Raw genomic sequence first — 16,922 nt, 5'->3', positions numbered from 1 at the left:
TTTAAAACATATAATAAATGATTTTTTATATATACTATATCAATCCGAAATATATTGGACTCATATATTGAATCCAAATCTTGTCCAGTCCAAAATTCTGGACTGGACACTGGACTTTCGCCAATCTGCTTACAAGCTACATCCCTAGGCGGCACCGCGGCACTATGCAGAAAGGTTCTCTATGTTGATATTCAGCTTCTTCAATCGATGAAACAATCAGATCAATATGCAGGTGATGACACTAAAATGTTGTTCTCCTTTAACCGTCTTTGAAAATTAGCCAAACGAGTTTGCAGCTGCATAATTCCAGCAGCCTTTTGGGATAAAATGGCATTGAGTCTAGTGACATAATCATCCAACTGATTCCCTGGTTGATCAGCTTCAACCAACAGATTCATTTCCTGCAATTCCAAGGAAAATGTTTAAACTTTCAAGGAGAAAGATACCATTATCTAACCAAACTAGATAAAATTTATACAAAAGAAACTCAGGCTTCAGCACATAAGTTGCATATAATCAATTTATGGTTAAGTTATTTGCTTGAACATCTATCCAACACTTGTTCACATACCTCTCTTACAATTTCCATAGTTTCCTCAACTTGTCTTCGGTGAGCATTGACAAGATCTTCTTCTTCCTGTAAAAGAGTTAAATCAGATCTTGGTTGATAAAAGAGCCTTATTTCAGAATGAGAACCGTCGTCAACACAATTAATTTCACCTGCAAAAGGTCATTCAGTTCATCATCTTCTGAATCAAGGTTCTTTGTCTCAACTTTTGAAGTGTCTTTCCGTTTTGTCTGGCCCTTGGCAGTCTTTATTTTATCCTCAGGAGCATAGACTCCTGACTCAAGCTTCCCATTCTTCTTCCAAGAAATTTTTGCTTGGTCATACGTCTCTTCCGCAATATCATACTCATCTCTCTCAACAGGTTGGGGCCAACCGTCGATACTACTATCCTTGAGCATAGCCGGTAAAGCAGAAGACAATGGTAAATTTGTTGATTCCCTTAAATTTACTGAAGAAAGCATATTGTCCTTCTTTCCGTTGTTTCCTTTAGAAAGGCTCTTCACCCTATAGAACAATTGGAGTTATGAATCCCAGAAAAATTGTCTATTCATAATTCAGAGAGGTCTAAATGACTAATGAGAGTGAAGCATACCTATCAGCATATCTCAGTGTATTAAGAGTATGTTCACTTGAGCCCGAGCTCGGAGAAATGCAAGATATCATTACAGTTTTCGAGTTTCCAACAAAAGAATCTCTCAACACTTCAGTCAATTTACTTCCTCTAAATGGTATATGATTTTGGTCATTGTCAAGAGCTCTGATGCATTCCTTTAAGGCAAGCAAGCTTTTATTGATTTCAGCTCCTTCAATCCTGTGGAAATAGATTTTAGAAAAGATTTGAGACAGTATACATGTTATATGACTTTTTTTTGAAGTTGGTGTCCTTTTCTAAAAATAACTAACGGGTGCAGAGGTTTACATTGATATGTCTATTTAACTATGTTTCCTTAACCAAAATTTGATCAAGGCATGCTGATCAGCTCGAGTCATTCTAAGTTCTAACAGTAGGGCATTTATGGGGGAAAAAACAATCAATGTTGTGCAAGTGGAAGAATATGTAAAACTTTAAATCATGGAGTTCCATAGCTAATGGTCTTTATTTGCAAAAACAAGTTGGACCAAGATTGCTAAAACCCAATTTCATTGTGTGATCCATTATGAGCCTATGCCTATCTCGGTCAGTAAATATGAACGAGGGTATTATATAAGTGAAGCGCTTGTATTTAGAATACATATAATTTATTACTAAATTACACTTCATGTAGCAAGTACCCCATTACTTCTGCTACAACTCTATGCTCTAGTTCAAATTTACAGCAAGAACAACTCATGGTTATCATGCATGAAATGGCTTTTTAAAACCTTTTTTCCAAGACCTAATCTCTGTTAATAAGAAATTGAATCATAAGTTGAAGCAAACCTATGTATTACCTGGTCTGTTTATCATTGTCAGTGGTATCCGCACCACGTTCACTCCCAGCAAGATCAATGAAGGAAAGTTTGCCAACAAGTCGTGGAGGTTTCGACTCAGCACCCTCAACTGATCTTTTAATAGCAAGCTGAAGGATAGCATGTGAGCGGGAGGACTCTTCATTAGCACCAGTAGTGCCTGTACTTCTGGCGGCGTTTCCTCTCTCTATGAGCTCCTTGATCATCTCTACATCTGATACTCTGTATTCTTGCAATCCTACTATGCACACTTGCTGTTTTCCATCTTCTCTCATGCAGAGTTTTCTAGAAAATGAGGCTCTAGTTATACATAAAAGTTTACATGTTATAAAGGTCTTATACTATATTAAAACATAGGGCAACTCACTTCCGCTCATTAAGGAGATCGTAAAGCTTTCCACCATATATCTCGAAGAAGCTGACAAACAGATTGAAACCCTGGCTCCGGTAAGTGTGGTGCATTAGCCGTAGAATATCTCTGGAGGCTTTAAGTGGCAATGGTTTCATTGTAAAAGTCTTTCCACTTCCTGGATAGAAAAACAGGAAAAACAGCCATTAGGATGACCACATTCATGTTGACAACCCAGAGAGACAATATTAGGTGGTCCAAGCTCAATCATGAAATATTGACAGTGTTCTTCTTGTTCGTCTAGATATAGAGACATTATGTTTTCTAGGTGAAGTCTTTCTACATGAATGATCTAAGAACAACTAAATTAAGCATAATTGAGAGGTAGACATTTATGAATAATATGGCTCATAAGTGCAATTTTATCCTCTGGAAGCAAACCACAGACTAGGTGTCCTTTGCCCTGTAGGGAAAAATCAAGTTTTTAACACGTAAAAAGGTTAAGTATTCGGTGTTAACTCAATCACATCCTCTTTTCATTCTCTTCATTTCTCCTATATTGCACCACATATCTGAATTCACACTCTAGATCTAAAACCCTCACTGAAGCACGTGTTAATCTACATAAAGTTCAAAACTCATGATGGAACATTGAGCACAAAAACCAAAATTATGCTTGAAAGTATTCCGAGCAGAATAATATCCCAGATTGTGAAAGTAATCAATCAACATAACTGAAGTATTATATAATCAGCAAGATAACCAACATGAAGATGGTATTCAAAACTTATATTTTTTATGTATATAACCATCAATCCTACAGAAGGAACTAGAGGCACCTGTTTGTCCATATGCAAAGCATGTGGCTTTTGTGCGTTGGAAAATAATAGGCACTATGGGTTCCACTGTCTCATGGTAGACCTGTAGCAAAGAAAATTGTTATGTACAGAAGCCATCACCAAGTATGATTTAACAACCCTTCTGCGTCATCCCACCTCATCATTTGAAACTTCCTCATCCAGCACAGCATCAAAGACAAAATTGTGTCTCTCCACATATTCTGTCAGGTCAACCTGTCCAAGATTCCAAGCATTATAATTCCAAGTATTATTTTGAGTAGATTGCTACTACATTTTCATAATATCTGCCATTACAGTATTAATTCAAAATTATGTTTTGTTTGCAATTTCTGTTAAGATTACCGATTGCTATATTTCCTCTTACAAAAGTATATGCCTCCTTCTGTTTGGTTATAACCTTGAATTGCATTATGCTTAATGCAGAGCATTACAATTGAAACTTACATAACTTACAAACATTTTCTAAGTGCCATATTTGCAGCATGAACATATACAGTTACATATCAAAACTGAAGAGAAATCTAGTAGCAGGAAGCAACAAAGGATTAGAATCACTCACCTTCAATTTAGTTTCATGAACTGTCAGAGAGTTGGCCTGTGTCTCTATAATGTCCTCCTCATTCTTTGCCGCCTCCTTTTTGTTAAGAGGTCTCTTCCGAACCTGCACATGCACATGCACATGAGAAGTTGGTTAAAAACTCCACAAATGAAGAGTCATAAACCAACAATAACTCTGGTGTGCATCACGATCATAAAATTGACCATGCTGCATCTATGCTTTCTTATTGTACCTCTTAACTTAAACCATATATCTCTATTATGGAATAGCTACCCAGTGAATCCTATAGCAAGCTATGATGTATCGTGCTCGCTAGGTTTATATTTAAAGCTTTAGTGCCCTGGAGTCTGCAATCTATATAAAGAGAAAGGATAGATGGATACAGCACACTTCTTCCAACAGCATTTTTAGTGCCCTCTATTGTGGCCTTCTTTCTTCATCTATTTTGGAATTGGTACTTGATCACCAGAAAAGAATAAATCCACTGTTTCCCCAACAACTATATCTAGACAATAAGTGATGAAATCAGTGCCTTAATTCTGGAGTACATCATAAAAACGAAGGGAAGCTCTATAACTCAAGAATTCCCATGCAAGAAGCGCTCAGCCTCTCACCATATGAGATCATGATAGTTTTGAAACAATTTGTGCAGGATGCCAAGGAATACATACCACAACTTTGATTTTTGCTACAGAACTGATTTTATCTTTATCGACAGAAAGACTTTTCAGAAGATTGTTCTCTTGCAAACCGCGACCCCTATTAATCCCGTTCTGCTTGCTTGCAGGAATTTCAAAGTCGTCAAAACTTCTGCTTTGAAAGGACTGGTATGAAGAACCATTATACTGAGTAGGAGCAGGCATCTGAAGAAGCATAAAGAATTTCGTGATTACTGTAAACAACATTAAAGAATGCAGATATTATCATGAATAAATAATCCAAACTCCTAACAATCACTACACTGTTTAGTACAAGTTTATTATACCTCTTACCAAAAATTATTATACCAAAACCTAGGAACCAAATACGTCAACAGTTTCACTTGTTGATCAACTTTGTAGTCTTTTGTCCTGATTACTGTTATTGCGAGATTAATCCCTGATTTCGAATTTCAAACATGAATAACTGTAGAACCCATAAGGCTAATGATTCCTGATTGACCTTTTGAAGAACAAAGTTTGATAAATTACTTCCTCACTATAGCCTACCATAGTACTGTGATACCCTAACAAACATGCCCCACTAAAAAACTAGTGAAGTTGGTTGTTTTATAAGCAAAGAAACACATACATTGCCAATTAGTCTACACAAAATCAATTGATCCAGTGTCATCTCTGAATTTTCCAAATGAAAAATTGTTGACCTCTTCTTAAAAGCAAAAGTTCAAAAAAGAAAAACAGAAAAGGGAAACTTAAAATGATCATAAGTTGATGAACACTACAATGCAAATCAATAATATATACTTGTATCCTTCAAAAATACATCACACTCATAGTATCACATGGGATTATAAAAAACATCCTCATCCTTGAAGCAACACCCTATCTAATTAAAATTCACTCTTTAATCAATAACATAGTTTGTAAAACCATACTCAAATTCAACAACAAACCAAAATTACATAAAAAAAGGGAGCAGGAGATAAATCAAACACCCACCTCAGTCAAAAGCTCAGTATCATGAGAGTGAAGATCTAACAAACCAGGGCTGAATTCGTTTGCCGAAATCTGGCCCTCACTGTTCTTCCTCGAAATCCGAGACGGGTTCACAGGTGGCGTAGACGGCTCCGTGTAATAATCCCCATTGCCACTGCCATAACCCCTCTGTCCATTCCTACTTCCTCTTGTTCCTTGCCCATAATACCCATAATCCTGCAAATTCACCAATCACATCATCAACATTCAACTCTTAACACCCCAATTTCCCCCAAAATGTCACACTAACCCACAACATTTTAACTCATAAACCTTCAAAATTTCAAATACACAGTATCTAATCACTCATTATTAGTCCAATTATGTCAAACACTCAGATAATTATAAAACAATAACAGTCCAACAAACTTCACCCACACCAATTTAACCACTCAAATAACATAAATTTATGAATGTGGAATGTAGACAAATCAAACATTCAAAACCCCACAAAACTACCCACAACATTTTAACTCATAAACCTTCAAAATTTCAAATACCCAGTTACTAATCACTCATAATTAGTCAAATTATCAAACACCCAGATAATAATAACACAATAACAGTCCAACAAACTTCAACCCACATCAATTTAACCACTCAAATAACATAAATGTATGAAAGTAGAATATAATCAAATCTGACACTCAAAACCCCACAACATTTCACCCGAAAAAAAATACTTGAAATTTGTAAAAGTATTGAATCGGATCTAACCTGTTGAGCAACATTAGACTGAAGCCAAAACCCATTTTCCAAGAAATTATCAGAATGTTGTCTTTGATGATGAGCAGTTGAAACCCCAGATCTCTGCATTTGTCTATTATTCATCTTCTTCAACCTTTTTTTTTTCAGTGTAAACTTAAGCTAAAATGTGCTTCAAAATTTTCTCTCTCCTCAACTTTTTAGAGAGAAGATACTAATGTAACCATGAAAAGAGATTAGTGAAGAAGAGAAGGAAGCTTCTTAGTAATTGATTGTTGTTGTTGATGTTGTTTTTCACTCACTTTTTTGTGGAGGAGAGAGATAAATTCAAATTCTTCACCAAAAAATAAAAAGTAGATAAATTCAAATAAATTTGAAGAAAGGGAGGTGGCACGTGCTGATTGCATGGCACACATGTGAGATAATTGATTGGTTAGAAATGAGACATTCTTGAGAACGAAGACCCCACTCTTTGAAATTTTGGACTGTCTTGACCGTTGCACATGGTGTGCCCAATTTTTAGATCACCGTTTGATATGGTTCATTATCCAAAGATTATGGACTTGAGATTGTGGGGGATTCGTGTGTGGGAGCTAAATGGTTGGAGTTCTCATTTTTCAGTTTTTTGGTCGGGTGTTCGATTTTTATTAATCTTAATCTAGAGAGTTTGTGTAGATATTCTAGTCTCTAGACGTTTTCTTATAGGTTGGAATTCCCCTTCTTACCCTCAATTTATGAAGGTTGACCCTATTTGGACTACTTAATTACCGAATAAAAAAAAAGGACTTAAGATTATGTAGGGATATACAAGTACTACTATTGGGACTATTACTTGTGTCTAAGGGTACTTTGATTAGATTTCTCCTCTGATCTAAAGTTCAACTTTGTGTAGGGATCTTATTAGATTTATTGTAATATACTTATAACTTTTAAATATTAGTTTTTTATAATTGTTATTTAATATGTAATTTAAGGTATTAATGGTAAAAGTTATGTATTAAAGATTAGGACATTAGTGTTGCGAAAATTATGGAATAATGGAGGGAGTAATTGGGATATATTATTTCATCTGTTGTAAAACAATGGATTCAGCATGGGAGAGGGATCTAAATTTTATAGATAAAATAATGAGGTTTAAGATAGGTGGCAAATTAAGATTTATATTCAGTGGATTGAAGTATATTGTATTAAATATTTAAGATACTATCATACATAAAATCAAGTGTAAAAAAAGTATTTGGATGTATGTTTTGAAAGTATTAAGTGATTTTTTTAAAAAAAAAATTACATAAAATTAGATAATATAATATGAAGTTGATGATGATAAAAAATGAAAATGGCTAAAGTTAACATAGGTTGGCTCATCTAAATTAAACTCCCTTGTATGTTGTGGCACAAGGAAGAAAAAAGTTGGGGTTGGAGATTATTATTGCCTCAATACACACCACCTGATTATATTTGACTCGCGAACTTGAACTTTGTTATTGTATTGGTAGTTGGGAACCTCCCATAATAGTCTTCCTTATTATCTTTTTACTCCACGTTGTAACTAATTGTCTTATTATCACAAATTGAGTATGGAATAAGCCAAATGCACGTTGAAAATTATTTTTAACACTTATTGGTGTTGGATGAACAACCTATATTTGGAATTTTGTGTTAGGCATATGAGGTTGATGAATCGTGCCCATTTCGAATTAATAAGTTTCATCCATTACACAATACCCATATTGTAGTCTCTCCATTTTCAATTGTGGATTTTATAGCAAAGCTTTGGAAGTCGACAGAACATTGCATCATATTGATATATCATTGTATATGACCCCAAGTTTCCAAAAACACAAGTAATATATGAATACCACTATAAGCAAGGACTTAATTCTAAGATTTTTGGTCGTCGTTTTGGGTTTTCCTTGATATGTCCTTATTCACTAATGCGTGTAGTCAATAGTACCCACCATTATTGAGAATTTGTGATTTTCTGTTATACAGGGACACGGTGGACATCCCTCGTGGGTTGCCTTCCTCTTGTGCTCTCTTTAGAATTGAGATATTACTTATTCGACAAAGAATGCTACCATCCTCATAGAAGTTGTACATCTTTTTCTGGGTGTTGTATTACGTAGTGCATCTGAAACTTATATAAATAGAGACTAGAAATTCTTTCGTTACAAATGCCCGCGATTTATTTTTAAAAGTTTGGTAATCTAAAGTACTATAGCACCATAGAGCCTTAATTACATAGTTGTAAACCCTACTACCTCATGAATCAAACCCTTTCATTCAGGGGGGAGTTTAGGAACGCCCACATGTGTTGATAACAAAGACAAACATTCAATCTAATAAAACCTTACACAAATACTTGATGTAAATAGGAGTGTAAATGAGATGAAACAACTCGCCAACTACTTGAGATCGACTGTAATACTCCGTGTTTTTAATACTAATTTCGTACTAATTAAGAAAATATAAAAGAATTAATAAAAAGGTATTTTAATTTATTTACAAGTTAATAGGAATAAATTATTAGTAATATGAATTTGTTAGGAATTTCCGGAATTTTAAAAGAGTAACCTAATCGACCTAGGGTTACTACCTTTTGGAAGGGAGTATAAAAAGAAAAGGAGAGGGAATTTCAGAAAACCCTAAACCCTTCTTTCTCCCTCTCCTCAGCCGACATTTTCTTCTTCTCTCCTCCTTGGCCGATCTTCCCTTGTCTTCTCTCTCTCGAATTTTTCAGCCAATCTCTCTCTCAGATTTTTCTCTCTCTCGAATTCTCTCTCAATCTCTCGCTGCTATTCCTCTCGCCTCCTCCCTCCCGTCGCGTGTTTGCGTGAGTGGTAGTGGTGCGAGACGGAGTTCCGTCGAGGTCTTGGGCGAGTGGTTCGAGGGCTGTGTGCGTAGCCGTGTGTGTGAGTTCGAGATTTTTGTGCGAAGAGTGTCGTGGTTCGTGCGAGTGTTGCGCGAAGAGGTTCGAGGGTTGTGCGAGGGTTGTGCGAAGGACGTTCGAGGGTGTCGTGCGAGTGTAGCCGCGCGACAAAGCCGAAGTGGTGCGAAGAGTTGTGCGGTGTTCGAGGGAGTCGTGCGTGTGTTGTTGTGCGTAGGTCGAGAGCGAGCGAAGGGTGCGTCGCTGCTGTGCGCGCCAGCGAACCGAAGAAGGCTCGAGGGGGCTGTGTGGCGAGCGAAGGCCACCGGAGTTCCGTCGCCGGAATTTTGTGCCGGCGAAAGTCAGTGGTATAATTTTGTACTTAACTTAGTATGTCAGTTTATTAACTATTCTTATATTTACTGTTTTCGTAGTTAAGAAAGGTTTGTAAATTATAATTAATAATTAGAGTGTTTAGTAATTTATTAGATTGTTAACTAGTTAAGTTATTGTTCTGTTTTTAGTATAAATTCTGGTTAGGTTTGTAATTGGAATAAGTTGGAAGTAGGAAAATTGTGTCTTATTATTAGTTACAATTATTATTGTTTCATGAGTAATCTGTTTCATGAAATCTGACTTTGGACATGGAACTTACCTTTGGACATGGAACTTACCTTTTGGACATGGGACTTACTTTGGACATATGACTTACCTTGGACATATGACTTACTTTTGGACATAAGACAGGCTGGACTTATGACATTTTGGATGGTAAAAAGTGGACTAATGTTACTAATAACTTAGTTACTCACTAATCTGACTTCTAAAAGACGTTAAATTCACTAGATTAGAATTATAACGAAAGTTCTGGAATAAGGTTTTAACTATTGCGTAATTCGAATCGTTGGATCGTTATGGTCTTAGTACGTAGTAGTTGTTAGTGTTATCAAGGACGTAACACTAAAAGTTTGTTTTAACGATTTAGGTCCCAATTTCATAAGCGGCTCGTTCTATTAAGTCAGCGAAAATTCTCCGTACAAGGTACGTACGCGTACCAGTTTACTTTCAAAGCTTAGTATCATGTTTAGGTTGCAGTTCATGTTATTGGAACCTAGTACCATGATAGGGAACATTTGATTGTGATTGTTTGGGTAGACGTTATAACGTGAAATCAATATGATGCATTGAAATATGTTGCATTGAAATGCGAAGTTCTATCGTAGTGTAACATCAGCATTATTAATCTGATCTATAGAGTAACAAGAGTGTTACTAGGGATAAGATTGAGTTTGGTAATTAAGAGAGTATGTAAATGACTCCTTAAAGTTATAAAAGAATGATTGGTAATAAAAGAAGATTATGGCGATACTTGTAGTTGGACTCCCTACAAGTATAGAACAATGGGGGGAGTGTAGGACTTGTCCTACACTCCTACGCAGGCCTACTGTGACGACAGTAGTGTCCTTATATTTTGATAACTCAAGTAGGCGGAAGGTTCCGTTCGATCTTGGGGGTATGCATACTAAGGTGATGGGTGTGAGACGGAACAAAACCGTATTTGAATTTCATCTAATAGACCAAGTTGTCTATTAAGGATTCAGTAGCCCGTATGATTCTAGTAAGATGACGGTGCCCGTTCGATGCCAAATAATGAAAGATTAAAGGATGTGAGATAACGTAGGTTCATATAACAGTTGTAATGTATGCATCATTATATCATATAGTTTCAATGGTTCATTACGTACTCAGCATAGCTGACTCTGTGTGTTATTATGTGTTTGTTGTCCTGTGATGAACTATTGATACTTCAATGGGGAGCAGACTAGGTGAGCTGGTGCTGCTGCATGACATCAAGCATATGGGGGTAGACTGTAGTTTGAAGTTAACTTTTGGTTTGATCATTAATGAATTTTATAGAACATTGTTCATGGTTTGAGTTTGAATAAAGAGGGGTCTACTATGATTCCCGAGTTGTATTACATTTTCTATTCCGCTGCAATTTGGTTTTGAGACAATGAATTTGAGTTACCGTATTTCTAATTATGCCTTGCGTTCCATCGCGGCGGTAACACTCCCAAAGTCGATGCGACGTAGCTTTAGACGTGTATGGATTTTGGGGGTGTTACAAAACTGGATCAGAGCCAGAAGCTCCTATTTTCAAAGACGTTTTCGAAACGATTTCAAAACGGGTAGTATGGGCTAGGAGCATATAGATCATGTCATGTGCATTAAGTCATAGGCATGTTATCATTGCACTTTGTTTGTATCTCGAACTTGTATGTACTCTCTGTGTAATTGAAATGGTGAAAGGTTCTTGAAATCTTCAAATGTGACTAGATTAAGAGAGTGTACAAAGATAGGTCTAAATTGATTAGACTCAAAACTTATTTAAGTATAAAAACTATTTTATTGATCGAATGAGCTTGATTTCACTTGTGGATTTCGAAATTAAAATGAGCATTTACCTCTTTACAAAAACTTAGACTATTCTATTTTGTTTTTACTTTCACAGATGGTTCACGACATAGGCTGTAGGGACTTTTTGATGAAACAAGTAGGGGAAGACTGGGATATGTGGTTCTTTAAAATGAAGTCTGCTATGGATTACAGAATTATGCAAGGGGAACAGTGGTTACGATCTGAGGGCTCTAGGATACACTTCATGCTTCGTTATGTTCCAGATATAGAGCCATATAGATTTGTTCATCGTAGGTATGGGGATATGTGGACTCCAGAAGGGTATTTCAATAGGAATAAGCATACCTACGGATACCAGAACCTGCCTTCCGAAAAGCACTTCCTCACTGACCTTAAATACTGCGAGAATGAGTGGAGGGTTCGTGAGACCAGGGGTCAAAACCCTTCTACTTCATCTGAAAGGGAAAGTTCGAGCAATAGGGCCATAGATGGGAATTCTGAGAACCCAGGGGTCATACCTGAACCGCCATCAGCACCTGTGGCAAAGAGGCCAAGATACCAGCCATTTGAGGATGAGTTAGTGCCGATGACTTTCAGAATCTTAGGACAGTCACTTACGTCTCTGATGATGAAAGGAACAATAGGACCTTCATTATAGTGTTGGGTGGGGTCCAGGTTGTACCAGGGTTACATGGGGAGGATGATGATGATGAGCCACCTCCACTAGAGGATATACCAGTTGAGGAGGAGGACCCTGCTGAGAATGAAGACCCTGTTGAGGATGAGAATCCTGTTCAGGAAGAGGATCCCATTGAGGCGGAGGATCCCATTGAGGAGGAGGATCCCATTGAGGAGGAGGATCCCATTGAGGAGGAGGATCCCATTGAGGAGGAGCCCGAGGAAGACCTAGGACCCATACTAGAGGATATATTCTTTGAGGACGGCGAGCCTGAGGCAGATGAGATGATTGACTTGATGGAGGGATGGAGGATTCTGGATAGAGGATGAAGCTCACCGTCTTGGCCCATAGTTCTTTTGAACATATATGTAGGATTAGGATTTTTGTTTTATTTTGATCGTTTTTGTTCATTTTTATGTTAGGATAATAAGGCTTGCATGCCGATTAGGGAGTAACATTATTTGATTTATATATATATATATATAGTATTTCTTTACAAATATTACATTCCCATTTTCAATAATAGTGCATAGTATTATCTTTTATTGTTATTTGCATCTTATTTTGGATGATTGTAATGCAAGTCAGTACAGACTTAAAGGTGTTCGCATATATGTTATATTTGTTAATATGTATGTATTCGTTGAATAAGTTAAAACAAAAATTATGTGTAAGTCACTGAAATAGCTACTATGTTAATTTCAGCGCAGAATGGTTCGATCGGGAGGCGCCCCTGACACCTCTCTTAACATCGAGCAATCGATACGTGACCTAGTACAGATTACAGCCAACTTAGCCCAAGGTCACAGCCGGGATGGGACCTATCTGAAAAAGTGGCCCGTAGGAACCCACCTATACTAAATGGAAAAGGGGGACCTGAAGAGTTGGAAAACTGGGTTGGGGAATTTGATAAGCTTTTCTTCACCCTAACCTGTCCTGACGAGAAAACAGTGCCCTTAGCTAGTTACTATCTGCAGGGGGATGCCCATTTCTGGTGGACCCAGGCTAAGGACAACCTTCTCAGCCAACCGGGTTTCGGGTGGGAAACTTTTAAAAAGGCCCTAAGAGACAAGTACTACCCTCCGTATCTTAAGAAACAAAAAGCCCAAGAGTTATGATGCTGGAACAAGGGACCATGTCGGTAGAGGAATATTACCGAAAATTTATTGAACTGATGAGGTTTGCCCCAGAGATTGCCCCTACTGAGGAGGCTAAAGCCTCACGTTTTGAATTGGGACTTACCCTTGACCTGCAGGGTAGACTGGGGGGAGATACATTCACCTCTCTGGACCATGTGTTTGGCAAAGCTGCCCACCTTTATGCTATCAGGAAAAGGGAGGAAGGGGGTAAGCTGGGCGAGAAACGTAAGGATAACCCAAACCCTGAGGGTCAAAAGTTTGAGAAAAAGCACAACGGGAACCAGAATAATCAAAACCCTCAGAGAAATTTTGGTAAGGACCCAACAATAACCCTAATCCCAACAAACAACAACAACCGCAACAATAACACCAATAACCGCAGACCTGAGCGTGTATATCGGTGTAGAAAGTGCCCGAACAACCATCCTGGTAAGGATTGTGAGGGTAACAAGGTTGAATGCCGGGAATGTGGGAAGATGGGGCATAGAGCCTATGAATGCTATTCGAAAAACAAGCTAAACCCCAATGGCCAAAGGAAGGGAACTATGGGGACAAGCCCCGAAACGGAAATGGTAACGGGAATGGTAACGGGGGAGGTAATTACAATGGGAATTCTAACTATTCCAAGCCCGCTACCAATACCAGCAACCAAGTCTCTAATGCTAACAATGCAACTAGTTCCCAAGATAAGGGCAAAGGGAAGCTGTACATGATGACGGCTAGTGAAGAAGAGGCTCGTAGAGACGTTGTCACGGGTACATTTTCTATCAACTCCACTCCTGTTAAAGTTTTATTTGATTCTGGAGCATCCTTGTCATTTATTGCCCATGCAACTGTTAGAAATTTAACATTGGTCGAGTCTGAGTCGATTTCTATGCCTATAGTCATTCCATCTGGGGAGACTGTTAATTGTTCTAAAAGATTCCTAAAAGTGCCATTAAAGATAGGTGAGGGATACTTTCCCTCTGATCTGATAGAGTTTAACTTATCAAACCTAGATATCATTCTGGGGATGGATTGGCTTGGGAAGTACAGGCTAAGATAGATTGCGATGCGCAAAAAGTGGAACTAAAGGACCCTTTGGGGAAAAGAGTGTCATATAGGAGGATACCTCGAGAACCAGGAATTAAAGTTATCAATGCGTTACAACTTAAGAACTACGTAGACAAGGGTTGGCCCCTATTTATGTGTTCAGTGAGAAGAGTGGAGGATGATCCGTTAAGGCCTGAAGATGTGCCCATAGTCCGGAATTCCAGGATGTCTTTCCTGAGGAAATACCTGGTATGCCTCCAAGGAGAGATGTAGAGTTCACCGTTGACCTAGTACCTGGGACTGGACCCATTTCGAAAGCCCCGTATCGGATGGCTCCGGCAGAAATGAATGAGTTAAAGAACCAGTTAGAGGAACTTCTAGACAAAGGGTATATTAGACCTAGCATGTCGCCATGGGGAGCACCCGTCTTATTTGTGAAAAAGAAGGATGGTAGCTTGAGGTTATGTATAGACTACCGGGAGTTGAACAATGTCACTGTGAAAAACAAGTATCCATTACCTAGGATTGATGATTTGTTCGACCAACTTCAGGGTGCGGGGATGTTCTCCAAAATGACTTAAGGTCTGGTTACCATCAGTTGAGGATTGTTGATCATGATATACCTAAGACTGCCTTTCGAACCAGATATGGCCACTATGAGTTTACGGTTATGCCTTTTGGGTTAACCAATGCACCTGCAGTTTTCATGGACCTTATGAATAGAATTTTCCGACCCTACCTAGACAAATTCGTCGTAGTGTTCATAGACGATATCCTGATCTATTCTAAGAACAAGGAGGAACATGAGGATCATTTGAGGGTCATTTTGCAGACACTTAGGGACAACCAACTTATGCAAAGTTTTCGAAATGTGAATTTTGGTTGGAAAGAGTGTCATTTTTGGGTCATTTTATCTCTAAGGAGGGTGTATCAGTCGATCCTGCGAAAATCAAAGCCGTGAGTGAATGGCCTACTCCAAAGAATGTCACGGATATACGAAGTTTCTTGGGTTTAGCCGGTTACTATAGGAGATTTGTGAAAGACTTCTCCAAAATAGCAAAACCTATGACAAACCTGATGAAGAAGGATTGTAGGTTTACCTGGAATGAGGACAGTGAGAAGGCCTTCCAAACACTCAAAGAGAGATTAACCTCAGCCCCTGTCCTAACCTTGCCTAATGGGAACGAAGGATATGATGTGTATAGTGATGCATCCAAAAATGGGTTGGGTTGTGTTCTGATGCAAAACGGGAAAGTTATAGCTTATGCGTCCCGACAGTTGAAGCCATATGAAGTCAATTACCCAACACATGACCTAGAACTGGCCGCCATAGTATTTGCACTCAAAATCTGGAGACACTACCTCTATGGGTAACCTGCCGTATCTTCACCGATCACAAAAGCCTTAAATATATCTTCACCCAGAAAGACCTCAACATGAGGCAGCGCAGATGGTTAGAGCTCATCAAGGACTATGACTTAGACATCCAATACCATGAGGGTAAAGCCAACGTTGTTGCTGATGCGTTAAGTCGCAAGTCTAGCCATAGCCTGAATACATTAGTCGTTGCCGACAACAAACTTTGTGAGGAATTCTCTAGACTTCAGATAGAAGTTGTTCATGAAGGGGAGGTAGAAAGATTGCTGAGTGCCCTAACCATCGAACCTAACTTCCTAGAAGAATAAGGGAGTCAACCTGGGGATGTGAAACTTGAGCGAGTCAAGGCAAAGCTTAAGGAGGGCAAAGCAGAGGGGTTTGCGATCCATGAGGATGGGAGCATACGATATAAGGGTAGGTGGTGCGTGCCACAAAAGTGTGAAGAGCTGAAACAAAAGATAATGAGCGAGGGTCATAACACGACGTATTCTGTCCACCCAGGGGGAGATAAGTTGTATAAGGACCTCAAGAAGATGTTTTGGTGGCCTGGTATGAAGAGAGCAGTAGCTGAGTTTGTTTCCAAATGCTTAACATGCCAGAAAGTCAAAAGTGAACACAAGAGACCTCAGGGAAAGATTCAACCCTTAGACATTCCGACTGGAAATGGGACTCGATATCCATGGACTTCGTTGTCGCCTTACCTAGGAGTCGGGGAGGCAATAATACCATTTGGGTGATAGTGGATAGACTAACCAAGACAGCAAGGTTCATACCTATGAAAGATACGTGGAGTATGGAAGCCTTAGCCAAGGCTTATGTGAAAAATGTCATTCGATTGCATGGAGTACCCACAAGTATAGTATCAGATCGAGACTCTCGATTCCTGTCGAATTTCTGGAAAAAGGTCCAGGAAGCATTTGGTAGTGAGCTATTAATGAGTACAGCCTTTCACCCAGCTACCGATGGTCAAACGGAACGAACTATTCAGACCTTAGAGGACATGTTGCGAGCATGTGCTTTAGAATACCAAGGGTCATGGGAAGACCATTTGGACCTCATAGAATTCTCATACAACAACAGCTACCATGCTAGTATTAAGATGGCACCATTTGAAGCGTTGTACGGGAGAAAGTGTCGTAGCCCTTTGTGTTGGAACGACATCAGTGAGACTGTAGTGTTAGGACCTGATATGATTCAAGAGACGATGGATCAAGTGCGAGTCATTCA

At 38.5% G+C, this 16,922-nt stretch overlaps 1 protein-coding gene across 1 annotated transcript; it reads right to left on the bottom strand.

Annotated features, from left to right (window-relative positions):
• On the bottom strand, positions 1 to 6,532 carry LOC104904674 (kinesin-like protein KIN-13B). Its single transcript, XM_010693017.4, has 12 exons — positions 6,197 to 6,532; positions 5,444 to 5,656; positions 4,457 to 4,648; positions 3,786 to 3,887; positions 3,362 to 3,439; positions 3,206 to 3,287; positions 2,385 to 2,544; positions 2,000 to 2,302; positions 1,161 to 1,379; positions 721 to 1,072; positions 572 to 637; positions 1 to 401 (listed from the first exon to the last, which is right to left on the bottom strand). Exons 1-12 carry the CDS (start codon positions 6,308 to 6,310, stop codon positions 222 to 224), a joined length of 2,061 nt encoding a protein of 686 aa, XP_010691319.1. The 5' UTR covers positions 6,311 to 6,532; the 3' UTR covers positions 1 to 221.
• Between the last annotated feature and the right edge of the window lie 10,390 nt (positions 6,533 to 16,922).

This window comes from Beta vulgaris, chromosome 9 (assembly GCF_026745355.1).
Source record: "Beta vulgaris subsp. vulgaris cultivar EL10 chromosome 9, EL10.2, whole genome shotgun sequence".
NCBI lineage: Eukaryota > Viridiplantae > Streptophyta > Magnoliopsida > Caryophyllales > Amaranthaceae > Beta > Beta vulgaris.
Note: the sequence above shows the minus strand (reverse complement) of the source record. Positions and strands in the feature narration are given on the sequence as shown.

Coding starts and splice junctions, on each gene's coding strand:
- LOC104904674 (XM_010693017.4), bottom strand. CDS start 6,310: ATGAATAATAGACAAATGCAGAGATCTGGGGTTTCAACTGCTCATCAT. Junction 5,657..6,196: donor AGTCTAATGTTGCTCAACAG/GTTAGATCCGAT, acceptor GTGAATTTGCAG/GATTATGGGTATTATGGGCA. Junction 4,649..5,443: donor ATACTGAGCTTTTGACTGAG/GTGGGTGTTTGA, acceptor ATGCTTCTTCAG/ATGCCTGCTCCTACTCAGTA.